The sequence below is a fragment of the Pongo pygmaeus genome, chromosome 6, assembly GCF_028885625.2.
Source record: "Pongo pygmaeus isolate AG05252 chromosome 6, NHGRI_mPonPyg2-v2.0_pri, whole genome shotgun sequence".
Classification (NCBI taxonomy): Eukaryota; Metazoa; Chordata; class Mammalia; order Primates; family Hominidae; genus Pongo; species Pongo pygmaeus.
In genome coordinates this window covers 127,374,876-127,390,967 of record NC_072379.2, presented here as the reverse complement: position 1 = coordinate 127,390,967, position 16,092 = coordinate 127,374,876, and the positions used below count along the sequence as shown (strand labels likewise).

Sequence of the window (16,092 nt, the reverse complement as noted above, 5' to 3'; positions counted from 1 at the left end):
AGGCAGGAGGGAGTTGAGGGAATACAGCTTGGTGTTCGCCAGCTCCAACACTTCTTTGATTTTCCTCAGCAAGGGTAACCTCAGCCCTTTTACTTCATAAAGAGGCCAAAATTTTGTTTAGAGGACCCTTTCCTTTTGTCTCATGCCTCATCCCTTACCCAGAGTGGGTTTCCCAGGAAGAATCCAGGTAGATCCTAATGCCTACACCCTTCAGTTCCAAGTCTTGGTATTGTGGGGACTGAAAGACAAACTCACATTCATTCATTTATTCATTCATTCAATCTCTTAAAGAATATTTACTGAATGCCTATGATGTACTAGGTGCTGGGAATAGACAGGTGAACGAGGTAGACACCAGCCATGAATTTACGAAATTGAAAGCCTGTTGGGGGAAGGCAGATGTTAAACAACTAATGACATAAATAATCACAATAGCACAAGTAATTAATTATAGTTGTGACAAGTGCTAAGGCCAAGAACTATTCTGTATTATAAGAAGGTTTAGCTTGCCAGGGGGAGTGCAGCTAGAGGGATAGGATCTGGAAGAGGCTGGCTGAGAACAGCCCAGGCCTCCCTTACTTCCTTCCCTGGCTCCTGCACAGTGATGGATGAGGAGGAGGCCAGCAGTTTATTTCCCCTGGAAGCCACATTGCTGGTGTGATGCAGGGTAGCACAGCGCCTGCTATTTAATAAAGATTGCTGCATGTGTCTTGGGTAGATGGATGAGCAAATATCCCTGAGGAAAGAACCATTGCCCGCCCTGATAGAAATGGATTGGAGGGGATGGGGCTGAGAGACAGATCGGGGAACCAGGTCTGAACCGTGGGGAGGGTGGAAAGGGTCAGCTGCACTGTTGTCCTCCCAGAAGGGCACAGAACCCTGCACTGTGGGTGGCTACTGCCCCCTGATGGGCATAGAGACACAGTTAGATTTGTCCTAAATTAAGGAAGATTTGGATCAGAGCTATTTGAAACTTAGCACTTGTGGAGGGTCTCACAAAGGAATATTGGAACAATCTTCTCAAGATTGTTTTCCTTGTACAGACTGCAGCCAGGACTAGGAAGGCTTCCCCTTAGCTGGGGTTCTGAAGCTCACAATTTAATCTTTGGGGGTGGAATTTTAATTCCTAAGGTGATAGGAGTGGGCAGGAGGAAAGGAGAAGGAAGAGGCAGGATGTGGAGTCCCAAACCAACTTTGTTACATGACCCATCCCATTGCCTTTGTCTGTTTGTTTCTCTTTATCCTGGATAGGATTAACATAGTAGCCTTAAAAATCTGTTTTGTATTTCAAAGCTTCGTTTCCTGAGTAATATTTTTAAATTTATTTTTAAATTTTTATTGTTGTTGTTTTGAGATGGGGTCTCGCTCTGTCACCCAGGCTGCAGTGCAGTGGCGCGATAGCTCACTGCAACCTCCGCCTCCCCCGGTCAAGTGATCCTCCCACCTCAGCCTCAGAGTAGCTGGGACCACAGGCACATGCCACCACACCCAGCTAATATTTTGTATTTTCGGTAGAGACAGAGTTTCCTCATGTTTCCCAGGCTGGTCTCGAACTCCTGACCTCAGGTGATCCGCCCGCGTTGGCCTCCCAAAGTGCTGGGATTACAGGCATGAGCCACCACATGAGGCCTACAAGGCTTTTTTTTTTTTTGTCTGACTTTCTGGAGGGCCAAAGAATGATAACATCTGCTTATTGTGAGAGTGTTCTGAGAAAGTTAGCCAAACCTTTAGCAGAAAAATGCCTAGGGGAAAGCTTCAACAGAGAGGGCCCTTCTCCATCACAGTGCTCTTGCTCACTCCTCTCATCAAACAAGGGCAATTTTTCAAGAGTGTTAATGGGAAACCATTAGGCATCCACCTTAGGTCCTATTTTGGCTCCTTCTGACTTGGTTTTGTTTCCTAATCTTAAAAAATCTTTAAAGGGCTCACATTTTTCTTCATTTAATTATATATATATTATTATATATATTATACATATTATTATATATAATATATAATATATAATATATATATTATATACTATATATTATTATATATTATATATTATATACAATATATATTATTATATATTATATATAATATATAATTATATATTATTATATATAATATATTATTATATATTATATATATTATTATATATAATATATTATTATATATTATATATATTATTATATATTATAAATATTATTATATATAATTATATATTATAAATATTATTATATATATTATTATATATTATAAATATTATATAATATATTATTATATATTATATATTATATATTATTATATAATATATTATTATATATTATATATTATATATATTATTATATAATATATTATTATATATTATATATTATATATATTATTATATAATATATTATTATATATTATATATTATATATATTATTATATATTATATATTATATATATTATTATATAATATATTATTATATATTATATATTATATATATTATTATATATTATATATTATATATATTATTATATAATATATTATTATATATTATATATTATATATTATTATATAATATATTATTATATATTATATATTATATATATTATTTATAATATATTATTATATATTATATATATTATTATATAATATATATATTATTATATAATATATTATTATATATTATATATTATATAATATATTATTATATATTATATATATTATTATATAATATATTATTATATATTATATATATTATTATATAATATATTATTATATATTATATATATTATTATATAATATATTATTATATATTATATATATTATTATATAATATATTATTATATATTATATATATTATTATATAATATATTATTATATATTATATATATTATTATATAATATATTATTATATATTATATATATTATTATATAATATATTATTATATATTATATATATTATTATATAATATATTATTATATATTATATATTATATATATTATTATATATTATATATTATATATATTATTATATAATATATTGTTATATATAATATATTATATATATTATTTATAATATATTATTATATATTATATATTATTATATATAATATATTATTATATATTATATATTATTATATATATTATATATTATATATTATATATTATTATATATATTATATATTATTATATATTATATATTATTTATATATAATTAATTATATATATATATATAGAGAGAGAGAGAGAGAGACTGCATTGACATGCTTAAATTCCAAAGACCTTAAGTTCTTTAGAGATGGACTAAATGGCTGGTATCATTGCTTACAAATGTGTTTTGAACTTGATGGAGCTAATGTTGAAAAATAAAGTTTAGGCTGGGTATGGTGGCTCATGCCTGTAATCCCAGCACTTTGGGAGGCCGATGAGGGCTGATCACCTGAGGTCAGGAGTTCAAGACCAGCCTGGCCAACTTGGTGAAACCCTGTCTCTACTGAAAATACAAAAATTAGCCAGGGATGGTGGTGGGTGCCTGTAATCTCAGCTACTCAGGAGGCTGAGGCAGAAGAATCGCTTGAACCTAGGAGGTGGAGGTTGAAGTGAACCGAGATCGCACCACTGCATTCCAGCCTGGGTGACAGAGTGAGACTCTGTCTCAAAAAAAAAAGAAAAATAAACTTATATTTTATTTTCAGAAGTCTCGAACTCCTGAGCTCCAGTGATCTACCCATCTTGATCTCCCAAAGTGAGTTATATATTTTTTTGAGATGGAGTCTTCCTTTGTTGCCCAGGCTGGAGTGCAGTGGTGCAATCTCGGCTCGCTGCAACCTCTGCCTCTCGGGTTCAAGCGATTCTCCTGCCTCAGCCTCCTGAGTAGCTGGGATTACAGGCATGTGCCATGCCCGGCTACTTTTTGTATTTTTAGTAGAGACGGGGTTTCACCATGTTGGCCAGGCTGGTCTCGAATCCTTGATCTGGTGATCCACTCACCTCGGCCTCTCAAAGTGCTGGGATTACAGGCGTGAGCCACTGCGCCTGGCTGTGAGTTGTATTTTTAAAAAATAACTGTGAAGTTTTATTTTAAGCATAGATTACTTACTTCAAACTAGAGCTCCATAAATCTGATGTTTAGTGTCCCCCTAATCTCCACTCCCGTCACTATCAACCAGTCATCTAGCCATCCAAAATGTACTGAAAGTGAATGGGGCTTGAGGAGATCATGAAACTTAATTTTCACTGTAGTGCCTTATAAAAGGTACTAAAACTATAAAGTTTTTGAGTTTTCTGCCATGTTACTATCATTTAAAAGTAATGATTTGGCTGGGCTTGGTGGCTTACACCTATAATCCCAACACTTTGGGAGGCCGAGGTGGGAGGATTGGTTTATCCCAGGAGTTCAAGACTAGCCTGGGCAACACAGGGAGAACTGTCTGTACAAAAAAATAAATAAATTAGTCAGGCATGGTGGTACACACTTGTGGTCCTAGCTTCTCAGGAGGCTGAGGTGGCAGTATTGCTTGAGCCCAGGAGATCAAGGCTGCAGTGAATCATGATGACACCACTGCACCCCAAGTTGGGTGACACAGCAAGAGTCTGCTAAAAAAAAAATTATTTAAAAAATGGCCTTGGGTACTTTTTTTTTGAGCTAGTTGTTCTGCAAGGTGTAGCTCTCTTGCACCTATTCAGGTCCTGAGCCCAGTGGCATGGCAAACACTCTCTGTGTTCCAGAACAAGGAGCACCCAGATCTCCTAGCCAATTAAGATCTCTCAGCTTTGGGTCTGTCTGATGAGCTGACTTGAGGCAAAAATCTTCTGTTTCTAGGAGGACCTGGGTTCTAGGTCTCTGTGTATAAGCTGGATGTTATGTTTCCTTTGAGTGTGTTTGATGTGGTCCTGCAGTGTGTGTGCTGTGATTTATTTGTAAGAATTTTTGGACTAATAGTCTTCCCAGCCAGGTGTGGTGGTTCACACCTATAATCCTAGCACTTTAGGAGGCTAAGGGGGGCTAACTGAGCTCAGGAGTTTGAGATCAGCCTGGGCAACATGGTGAAACCCTGTCTCTACAAAAAATACAAAAAATTAGCTGGGTGTGGTGGTGCACCTGTAGTTCCAGCTACTCAGGAGGCTGAGGCAGGAGGACTGCTTGAACCTGGGAGGTCGAGGCTGCAGTAAGCCGAGATTGTGCCAGTGCACTCTGGCCTGGTTGACAAAGTGAGGCCCTGTCAAAAAAAAAAAAAAAATCTGTTTCCACCACTAGACTGTAATCTCTATAAGGGCAGGGACCCTGTCTTTTCTTTGCTCACCAGTTTTATCCCTAATGCTTGGCTCATAGTTGGAGCTCAGTACATATTTATTGAAAGAATAATTGTGTACAATCTGTGTCTATGTGTATTTTAGTAGCTACAATTTGTTTGTGAGGCTGAGGTGACAGACAGCTGATGTTCTCCGAAAATGAGAATTGTCCGAATGATGTATATGATATATCTATGTCTACGTCTTAGTGTTCCGGTTGCGTTTTATGCACGTAATCTGGGAATTTGTGGAGGCACTTCAGAAAATATCAAACACCCACTGTATATCAGATCCTGAGTTACGCCCGGGGCTAAAACGACTTCTTCTGCCTGTCCTGCTAATTTGGGGAGGATCTGGAGGTGAGATTTTTAAACAGGGTAGAAATTATTTATTTTTATTTTTTATATTAAGAAAAAAATTACTTTTTGGAGGCCTTCCGGCAAAAACCAGAAAGCCTGCTAGGCAAATTCTAAAAAAGCTGTAACACTAGGGTAGAAATTATTGATGCCAAGTTTACACAAAAGTGGCGAAGGCGACGCTAGGGCAGGGGGCGGAGCCCCGCTCCAGAAGCTACGCCCCGGGGCGCCATTATTTTTTCATTCCGGAACCTTTTATCCCCCTCCCGACCATGTTTTCCTCCGGTCTCTTTTGAGCAACGAGCACTTCCGGAATATCTCGGCGTGTGAGCTTGGTTGTCCTACCAAAGCCAGCCTTTCGGCTCACGTGCGCCGGCCTAGTTTGCTCGCGTCCTCACGCTCTTTGGGTTTCCCGGTCTCATGGCCGGCCTGACCTTATTTGTGGGCCGCCTCCCGCCCTCGGCCCGCAGTGAGCAGCTGGAGGAACTGTTCAGTCAGGTGGGGCCGGTGAAGCAGTGCTTCGTGGTCACTGAAAAAGGTAGGGAGCGGGGCGGTCGAGGATAGGGCTGGGGTTTCCTGCGATCGAGGGCACCTTCCAAACTTCAGGGAGCCGTATCATTCTTTACCCGCCCCGAAGAGAAGGGACAGGGAACTGAATTTCTTTTCCAAACTGATTCTGCTTTGGATGCGTTCATAGGGGTCAGTTTATGAAGGGCAAAGCATTCCCTTACGTTTCTATAGCGCTTTCTGTTTATTATGCGCGCTAAAAATGAAAATAGTTAACTAGAGCATCAGGAAGACTTATTGAGAGTCACCTGATTGGCAGGTACAGTGATCACTTTGATACAGGTTATCTCATTTAATTTTCTCAGCAATCTTACCCGATGGAGAGTCTTAATCTCATTTTACAGACAGGAATCCGGGATTTAGGGGAATTTAGTAACTTCAGTTTAAGTTTGTAAAGCTGTTAAGTAGTGGACCCCCAATTTGATCCTCAGAGCTGGACATCTTAGCCAGGATGCTATCCACTTGTTCATTCATTTATTCAGCAAATACTTAATAACTACTGTGTGCCAGGAAGTGTTGTAGGTCCTGGGAATGCAGCAGTGCACAACACCAAAACAAAAAAATCTTTGATTTTATGTCTTCAAGGTGGGGAAGACAGCCGATAAACAAGCCAACTGTGAAAATGATGTCAAATGCTAAGGAGAAAAATAAGCCAGGGAAAGGGGTTAGGAAGTCTATGTGCATGTGTGTAGTGGGGAGAGGGGGTGAAGAGTGGCAATATAGATAGGGTGGCCAGAGAAGGACGGACTGAGGTGAGAGAGTGAACACATGCCTTTCCGGAGGAAGAACAATTCAGGAAGAGAAAAACAGCAAGCTCAAAGGTACTGAAACAGAGGTGTTTTTGGTATATTGGAGGAGTAGTAAGGAGGACAGGGTGACTGGATTGAAGTGAGTGAAGGGAAGAGAATTAGGAGACGAGATCTAGAGTAGCAGATCATGTAAGTTTTTTTTTTTTTTTAGAGACTGCGTCTTGCTCTGTCGCTCAGGCTGGAGTGCAGTGCCACGATCTCCGCTCACTGCAGCCTCTGCCTCCCGGTTCAAGCCATTCTCCTGCCTCAGCCTCCCAAGTAGCTGGGATTACAGGCGAGTGGCACTACGCCTGGCTAATTTTTGTATTTTTAGTAGAAACGGGGTTTTGCTATGTTGGCCAGGGTGGTCTCGAACTCCAGACCTCAGGTGATCTGCCCGCCTCGTGTAGGATGTTATAGACCATTGCAAGGACTTTGGCTTTTAATCAGAGATAGGAAGCCACTGATTTTAAGCAGAGAGCAGTAAGTGTGATCTGGCATTCGTTTTGAAAGATTCTCTCTCTGGATGGTGTGTTGCAAATAGACTGTTGGAGAATAGGACAAAAGCTTATATACTTAAAATAGAGACCGAAAGTGCTGTACAGTAATGTTTATTAAACTGCAGATTATTACCTATTAGTGGATCTTGAGTGCATCATGACTAGAGTTTGTTTTGTTTTGTTTAAAGACAGGGTCTTGCTCTGTCAACCAAGGTTGGAGTGCAGTGGTGCGATCACAGCTCAATGTAACCTTAAACTCCTGGGCTCAAGCAATCCTCCTACTTCAGCCTCCCAAATAGCTAGGACTAGACGTGCTTCACCATGCCTGGCCAATTTTTGAATATTTTTTGTAGAGACAGGGTCTCACTACGTTGCCCAGGCTGGTTTCAAATAATCCTCCCGCCTTGGCCTCCCAAAGCACTGGGATTACAGGCGTGTGCCACCACACCTGGCCTAGAGTTCTTAAAAGATTAAATAGTATAGGAGTACATCCGTATATGGTAAAGGATAAGTATTTGTAAAACTTTTGTTTAAGTTCTAAATAAAAAATATATGTATGTACTGGGTTCCAGTGTAAGTTGCATTCTGTACCGTGAGTACTACGCAGTGCCAGGTGGTTGTATTCCAGGGAAGAACAGGCCATTGAATGGGAGTTCTCCTTTGAGTCCTCAGAATATAGGCTACATGCAACCTTACCTTAAACCTTGTGTACTTGGTCTAAATCCTTAAAAATCTCTTACTTCCTTTTAAAAAACTATGCACTTTCCTTTCCAGACAGCTGAGATGTACTGGAAAGAGTGCTGCACTCAGTGAAACGGGAGGGAGGGTATGTGGAATGAAGTCTTCCTCAATAGCCGTGCATGTCACTTCACCTCTTTAAGATGGGAATCATTTCACAGGGTTGTCAGGGACTCTAAATGTACGTGAGCATGCTTTATGCAGATATGTAAAATGCGTGGTATTTACTGTATGTCCTTTCATTTGGGTGTCAAACTCCTTTACATTTCAGCTGCTTTACTTTTGGTTGTACCAATCAGGAAGGGCTATGAATTTTCTTGTTTTCGTTTTCTGAAAGGTGAGTGGGCAGCTTTTATGATAAGGAGTTCAAGAGAAGAGAAAAACTGATGTTATGTTGCTTTAACCAGTTTATGTAGATCAGTGTCCTGTGTCAAAGGGCTTATACCCTGAAGGAGATTCAAATGCAGTGGAAAGAGAAGCAGAGCATATGAACTATGTGTACTTTTCAGGTAAAGGCAGACTTCTTGATCTGTCCTTTTCCTTTTTGATGCAATAAATTATTTAAAATTTTACTATACAAAATGTTAAACCAAAAAGGGCAAAGGGGGTTACAGTTGATATTTGTAGTTTTCATCTGCTTGGTCCTAATATTATTCTTTGTGGAGTCCTATGGAAGAACATGGAGGCTGGTAAGGAGGAGTTAATTCAGCTACTAATACCCTGTGTGACATTAACCAATTCACTTACTTTCTTCCATCTGAAATTACTTACTTGGAAAGAAGGGGTGATAATATTTGCTTTACCTGTTTTGAGGTGTTCTAAAGATAAAATGAGACAAGAATTCACAGCTGCTTTGGAAAGGTTTAATTTGATATCGACAGCTAAGGCGTTGGTAATAGTGGTCATAACATCTGCAGTCTCTCTGAGCAGTATTTATTGTTTGAGGTTCTTTTGTCAGGGCCTCAGGCATTTATTGCTGATCTATTTTGAGGAGTGACTACATTATTGTGTTCTGATTTTTGAAGCTACCATACTATCTTAATCCATTTTCTGTTGCTTATAAGAGAATACCTGAAACTAGATACTTTGTAAAGAAAAATTTATTTCTTAAGTTCTGGAGGGTGAGAAGTCCAAAGTTTAGTGGCTGTATCTGGTGAGAGCCTTCTTGTTGGTGGGGACTCTGCAAAATCCCCAGACAGTGCAGGGTGTCATGGCAAGGGGGCTGAACATGCTAATGTGCTTGCTCAGGTCTCTCTTCCTCTTCTTATAAAGCCCGCAGCTCCACTCTCATGATAGCCCATTAATCCATTAACCCATTAATCTATAAATTGATTAATCCATTCCTGAAGACAGAGTCCTCTGATCCAGTCACCTCTTAAAGACTCCACCTTTCAATACTGCTACATTGGGGATTAAGTTTCTAACACGTGAAATTTGGGGACACATTCAAACCATAGCATATACTTACCTTTCCTGCCTTCTTTGGTGATGTTTTGTTCTTTTTGATGTTGAGTTCTTTGAGGGCCTCATATATCATGGATTCTGTGTATTCTTGGGATTATCAAGAAAGGGGGAAGAAGAGGAGCTAACAGCAAAGACCCCAAATTAAAGGAGGAGGAAGGCTAACAATTTCTAAGCAAAGTGGGGAGGGAACCACTGATACCACCCTTGTTTCTCGCCCTCCTGAGACTTTTGGCAAACTGATAGCAAGATGGGTTGGCAGTATATCCTCTAGCTTAGGCTTTGATGATTTACTCATTTAGTGCTCTTGACTTATGATTCTCTCTCCTTTTCACACTGCCCCTCCACTCCCTTCCCCCTCCATTATTCCAGGGAGTAAGGCATGTCGAGGGTTTGGCTATGTCACTTTTTCAATGCTGGAAGATGTTCAGAGGGCCCTCAAGGAGATTACCACCTTTGAAGGTTGCAAGATCAACGTGACTGTTGCCAAGAAAAAACTGAGGAACAAGACAAAGGAAAAGGGGAAAAATGGTGAGTTTCTAGTAATTGAAGGAAGTTTTTCTCCCAGGGTGAGGAGGAGCACTATGAAATTAAAGAGGGAGGCATGGAGGTAGCTTCTAGAACTTAAAGCTTTTTGCATTTCTTTTTGATCTCCAAAATCATCCAGTGTATTGTGATACTCATTTTAGTTCTTTGGAAAAATCTGGTATTCCTTGGTATTATTGCCACACTTAACCCTGTGGTAAATACCATCTGTCGCCAGTAGCTTTTTTTTCTGTGATGTTCTGGCGTAGAAGTGGGTGATTTTTGAGTACTTATTCCATTACCTCTTATTTTTTAGAAAACTCAGAGTGCCCAAAGAAGGAGCCAAAGGCTAAAAAAGCCAAAGTGGCAGATAAGAAAGCCAGATTAATTATTCGGAACCTGAGCTTTAAGGTAAGTGAGAGAGAAAATGAACATTGCATGTTTTGAAGGCTTTTAGAGCCAAGATGTGATCATTAGTAGAACTCCTCACCAAGATGGTATAATTGGGCTTAATTCCTTCTGGGAATGAACCTTACCCCTGTTGAATTCAGAAAGTGGGCCTATGTAATAAGGGCACTAAATGTGAAGCTGCTTTCCTTTTTGGGGAAACTACTACTGAGAAAGAAAAGGTAGAAAAAGTTCTCAGACCTCTGTCTTTTTGCCTCTTAGGTACAAAGTAAAATGTCTTCTATTTAGAAACATTTGATGTCCTAGTATCAAAAATAAAAAAAGAAGTAAACATATTCATGTTTTTCATAATTAATAAATTTAGTAGTTGATGTTTTACGTTAATTTGCTATGATTGTATTTCTCTTTTTCTTTCTTCACTTTTGGCTTCAGTGTTCAGAAGATGACTTGAAGACAGTATTTGCTCAATTTGGAGCCGTCCTGGAAGTAAATATCCCTAGGAAACCAGGTACTAATGAACCTTCACTTGGTGTGGATTACGTTAGTTAACATATTACCCTTGAACAAATATGTATGATATATATGAAGTATTTGGCACAATGCTTGACAGCTAATGAAAACCCAAATAATGGTTTTATTCCCCTGATGATATTTTCTGTTGGATCAGAATTAGTTTTAGAAGGCGAGTTAGTTTGAGAAAGTGTTTTGCTCTCCCCAAGTCCAAGTCAGAGTATACTCGGTAAGAAGATGTAAGCAATTGCTTTGGGGAAGGGGCTGACCTGCTGGCAGAATTTGGGCCATCTTGTGGGCCTGAATTGCAGTAATTTACTTCTTAGTATTCTGGCTACCTCCTGCTGCCTCTCACTTCTTTGTACATTTGCACACAGATGGGAAGATGCGTGGTTTTGGTTTTGTTCAGTTCAAAAACCTCCTAGAAGCAGGTAAAGCTCTCAAAGGCATGAACATGAAAGAGATAAAAGGTAAGCTTTCTATACCCATATCATTGACCCAGATATTTCTAGTGTTTTGGTGAATTAGTACAGTAACCCACTTTCTGCATTTTCAAAAGATGTTTGCGTTATTAAGAGTCTCATTGCTAATATGGTAGCTATTTAGGTGAAATACTCTAGAACTTGATCTTAGGGTTAAACTTGAAAGAACCCTTGCCAGTATTCTTTCTTTTATCTGGTGAGAGTGTCCTTTTAAATCCCTAGTGAAAAATGTCCCTGAGATAATTGCTGATAGATGCAGGTTGGTATCTAGGTTTCTCCTTGGTTATATCACTGTCAGCATCTGTGGGCTATTTATTAAACTGACTGTGACTTATATATTGACTTATCAAGTACTGTGCCTAAAGAAGTTATTGCCAGCCAGGCGCAGTGGCTCACACCTGTAATCCTAGCACTTTGGGAGGCTGAGGAGGCAGGTGGATCACCTGAGGTCAGGAGTTCAAGACCAGCCTGGTCAACATGGCAAAACCCCGTCTCTACTGAAAATACAAAAATTAGCCAGGTGTGGTGGTGCACGCTTGTAATCCCAGCTACTCAAGAGGCTGAGGCAGGAGAATCGCTTGAACCTGGAGGCGGAGGTTGCAGTTGACTGAGATGGCACCACTGCACTCCAGCCTGGGCGACAGAGCAAGACTGTGTCTCAAAAAAAAAAAGGGAAGTTATTGCCGTAGAGATGTCCTAGCTTCCAAGTAGGGTGCAGATGATTCCAGAATGCCTGTTTTTATTCTTGATAGTCTAACTGGAAACATAGTTCTAATTCTTTATTTTTTTACTCCATCTTATCCCAGGTGTGGTGGCTATGTAGAAAGGCAAAATTTCTGTTGATTGATAAAAAGGTTAAGGGTTAAAAGGAGTAGGCAGTGACTAGGAGCTTTATTTAAAGACCAGCATTCCCTGAATTGGCAGTTTCTTTGTCTCTACTGGTTCCATTATTGTCTGTGATGACTAGGGGTCATTTACAGAGGTAGGGATGTTAAAAGGAGAGCCTTTCTGATGCCACTTTTCTGCTTGACAGGCCGGACAGTGGCTGTGGATTGGGCCGTGGCAAAGGATAAATATAAAGATATACAGTCTGTTTCTGCTATAGGTAAGATGTGGTAGTGTTGGGTGAGTAGGGGTGTTGTATAACTTGGGTAAGAGTATTGAAACAACTCCTGTGTTCATGATAAAAGTGCAAGAAAAAGGCTGGGTGCAGTGGCCTTTGCCTGTAATTCCAGCACTTTGGGTGGATTGCTTGTGGTCAGGAGTTTGAGACCAGCCTGGCCAACATGCAAAACCCCATCTCTACTAAAAATACAAAAATTAGCTGGGCATGGTGGCCAGTGCCTGTCATCCTAGCTGCTTGGGAGGCTGAGGCAAGTTCTTGAACCTGGGAGGCAGAGGTTGCAGTGAGCCGAGATCACCCCACTGCACTCCAGCCTGGGCAACAAAGCAAGACTTTGTCTCAAAAAAAAAAAAAAAAAAAAAAAAAAGTGTAAGAGAACCTGCTTATCAGAGTAAGACTATTGTGGAAGATTAACCAAAAGAATGAGACTGGACTTTCAGGGAAAACTCTGAATTCCTGCTGGCTCAGAAGTGAGTCCAGGTCTGTTTGTCAATTCATATTGTACCATTTGGTGCTCTGGTCCCAAAACCTAGGCTCTTTTGAGTCTAAGCCCCCTCCTGGGAGTGGCTGTGAGTGAGCCTGAGTTCATTGTCCCCTTTACTTGCTGTTCTTTCCAGGCTATGCATAATAGGAGTGATGGAACATTAAGAATAGAGAAACTTAAAACTTGAGGTTTATGTGGAAAACAATTGGCTGGTTAGCCACCAGGGTCTCAGAGAATAGAACGCACTGAGATTAAAGTTCATGGCTTGGCTTTGCCCCCTAGTGAGCATTTTGCTGGCTATGATGTACGAATGGTAGACTGTTTGGAGAGGCTCAGTTGCCACTTCTTTCAGTCTGGGCCAGATGAACCTTCAGGCTGATGAATGGGACAAACTGGACAAACTCTAAAGGAATCTGGGTGATGAGAGTTTTGTTTATTTCTGTTTTTGCTTTTTGTTTTCTTTATACTCTCTCCTGTTATATGCAGTAAGAAAAATATACGAAATTCTGTAAAACCAACAAAACCAAGAACTTGGAGTATTGGTTACTTTTGTTAAAATAACATTGTTTTGGATATTAAATGAATTCCTACTTTCTTTACCTCCCTCCATAGGTGAGGAAAAGAGTCATGAATCTAAACATCAGGAATCAGTTAAAAAGAAGGGCAGGGAGGAAGAGGATATGGAAGAGGAAGAAAACGATGATGATGATGATGATGAAGAAGATGGGGTTTTTGATGATGAAGATGAAGAGGAAGAGAATATAGAATCAAAGGTGACCAAGCCTGTGCAAATTCAGAAGAGGTAAGCAGCTCATCCTGTTCTGAGACAGCAGAGGAAGATTCAAGATTGTCTCCGAGAGGAAAAATTCTCCTATCTTTTTCTGCCTGCATCATTGCAGAATTGACATGTGTAATGAAATTGAATAGGCCCTCTGTCAGCCCACATCCTTAGTTCTGATCTGTGCCATTGCAGAGCAGTCAAGAGAGCAGCCCCTGCAAAAAGCAGTGATCATTCTGAGGAGGACAGTGACCTAGAAGAAAGCGATAGTATTGATGATGGAGAGGAACTGGCTCAGAGTGATACCAGCACTGAGGAGCAAGAGGATAAAGGTTTGTCTGGGTTTTCATAAATGTCTTTAGACTTTAAAAAAGTTACTGAAGTTACGGAAATGAGCATCAGTTCTGCTTAGATCTCTTTTTAAATAGGACTCAAAGGTTTTCTGTCAAATTTATGTTTAAATGCTGAAAAGGAAACCTTTATACTCCTTTCTTCCAAAGGTTTTTTTGTTGTTTCCTTTTTGTTTGTTTTGTTTTTTAAGTGAGTTTTGGAGTAGTGTTTGAGGGTTAAGGTTCTTAGGGAATTGAAAACCTAGCTTAATGCTGAGGTTCTGCCTCTCTCTGGATTGTCCAACTTGATTGAATAACCAGGTAAACAGCATCTTATACAGATAATATAGATGAAACAGATGATATAACCATCTCAACATCAAGGTAGATTTTGAACAACTCCTTTGAGTTGAGATGGGGATAAAGAACTGTTTAGTCAGTTTGGACTGCCATAACAAAATACTATAGACTAGGTGGCTTAAACAGCGGAAACTTATTTTCTCACAGCTCTGGAGGCTAGAAGTCCCAGGTGCCAGCTGATTCATTTTGGGTGCAGCTCTCTTCCTAGCTTGCAGACTGCTGCCTTCTCGCTATGTGCTTGCATGGCCTTTTCTTTGTGTGCTTAACGAGGGGAGAGAGAGAACAAGTAACAGTGAACTCTGGTCTGTTTTCTTATAAGCACAGCAATCCTATCAGATTAGGGCCCAACCTTAAGACCTCATTTAGCTAGCCTCAGTTACCTCCCTAAAGTCTCTGTCTCCAAATACAATTATATTTGGGGTTAGGGCTTCAGTGTATGAATTTTGGGGGAACACAGTGCATTCCCTAACAAGGACCTCTTTGAACATGTTGTAAAACTTTAGCCAATCCTTATTGCTACCTTTATTGAGAATAAATTCAACTTGTTTATTGAGGAAGGCAGGTCATTACAGAATGAGAAATGGCTAATAACTGGTTCTTTGATTTGTCTGGGTGGAGATTTTTATTTCAGCTGTTTTTATTCTGATTCCATTTCAGTAAGTCTGACATGTTGGTTTGACCATGTAAGATATCTGAGGAAATAAGCTTTTTCTGTGAGGAGAGAATGGTATACACCTTAGAATCAAAGAAACTTTTACACTGAAGGGACTCTCAGATCCTGTATTCTACAACCCACAGTCAGCTGTCTCATGCCATTCTTTCACCTAAAAAACTTGTAGGACAGATAAATGATAATAATAAAAAGTTAAAACACAACACAGAAGAGTGTAATACACAAAGTAAAAGTTTCTTACCAATCGCAACAATTCCCCAAAGTAATCACTGTTGTTTCTTGTGTATCCTTCCAGATATTTTCTTTGTATGTATAAGCATATATGTCTGTTCTTGAAAACAAACAGTGAGTCTCCCTTATACCCAGATACTCAGCTTCTTAGGGAACTTCCCCAGAGACAACCAAGGTTATTTGTTTCTTGTGTATCTATAGATATTTTAATACATTTGTAAGCAAAATGCACACATATACACACACATACACATTCAAAATATAGTGTATTTTATCATTTGTGTGGGACTGTATGTGTATGTTTTTTCCTCAAAGTTTCCTGTGTCCTATACAGTATTTCCAGAAAGTTTACACTGTCATAGTAGTATATGGAAATGTCTTTTTCCCATACCCTTACCACATTGGATTCCATCAGTCTTTTTGATTTCTCAATCTGTTGGTGAAAAATAGTATCTCATTTCTTGTGCTATGTTTTCTTTAATTAAGAGTGATTTTGAACATCTTTTCATGTGCTTA

The 16,092-nt window shown here is 39.0% G+C and overlaps 1 protein-coding gene and 1 non-coding gene across 3 annotated transcripts in view; one reads left to right on the top strand and one right to left on the bottom strand.

Moving 5' to 3' along the window:
• Positions 1-5,690: 5,690 nt before the first annotated feature.
• Positions 5,691-5,752, bottom strand: LOC129041798 (U7 small nuclear RNA). Its single transcript, XR_008503943.1, has one exon. It is a non-coding gene; the product is annotated as a U7 small nuclear RNA (small nuclear RNA).
• A 109-nt stretch (positions 5,753-5,861) lies between these two features.
• The window catches only part of RBM28 (RNA binding motif protein 28), a 33,618-nt gene continuing 23,387 nt past the window's right edge, over positions 5,862-16,092 (top strand). Inside the window, exons 1-9 of one of the 2 annotated variants that reach the window (XM_054495168.2) lie at positions 5,921-6,157; positions 7,147-7,269; positions 10,046-10,204; positions 10,515-10,609; positions 11,039-11,114; positions 11,494-11,586; positions 12,632-12,703; positions 13,818-14,007; positions 14,179-14,315. In XM_054495168.2, the coding sequence (XP_054351143.1) occupies positions 6,040-6,157; positions 7,147-7,269; positions 10,046-10,204; positions 10,515-10,609; positions 11,039-11,114; positions 11,494-11,586; positions 12,632-12,703; positions 13,818-14,007; positions 14,179-14,315 (1,063 nt within the window). In that variant the 5' untranslated portion in view covers positions 5,921-6,039. Of the gene's footprint in view, positions 6,158-7,146; positions 7,270-10,045; positions 10,205-10,514; positions 10,610-11,038; positions 11,115-11,493; positions 11,587-12,631; positions 12,704-13,817; positions 14,008-14,178; positions 14,316-16,092 lie in introns of both variants that reach the window. The other variant, XM_054495169.2, reaches the window with a different exon arrangement.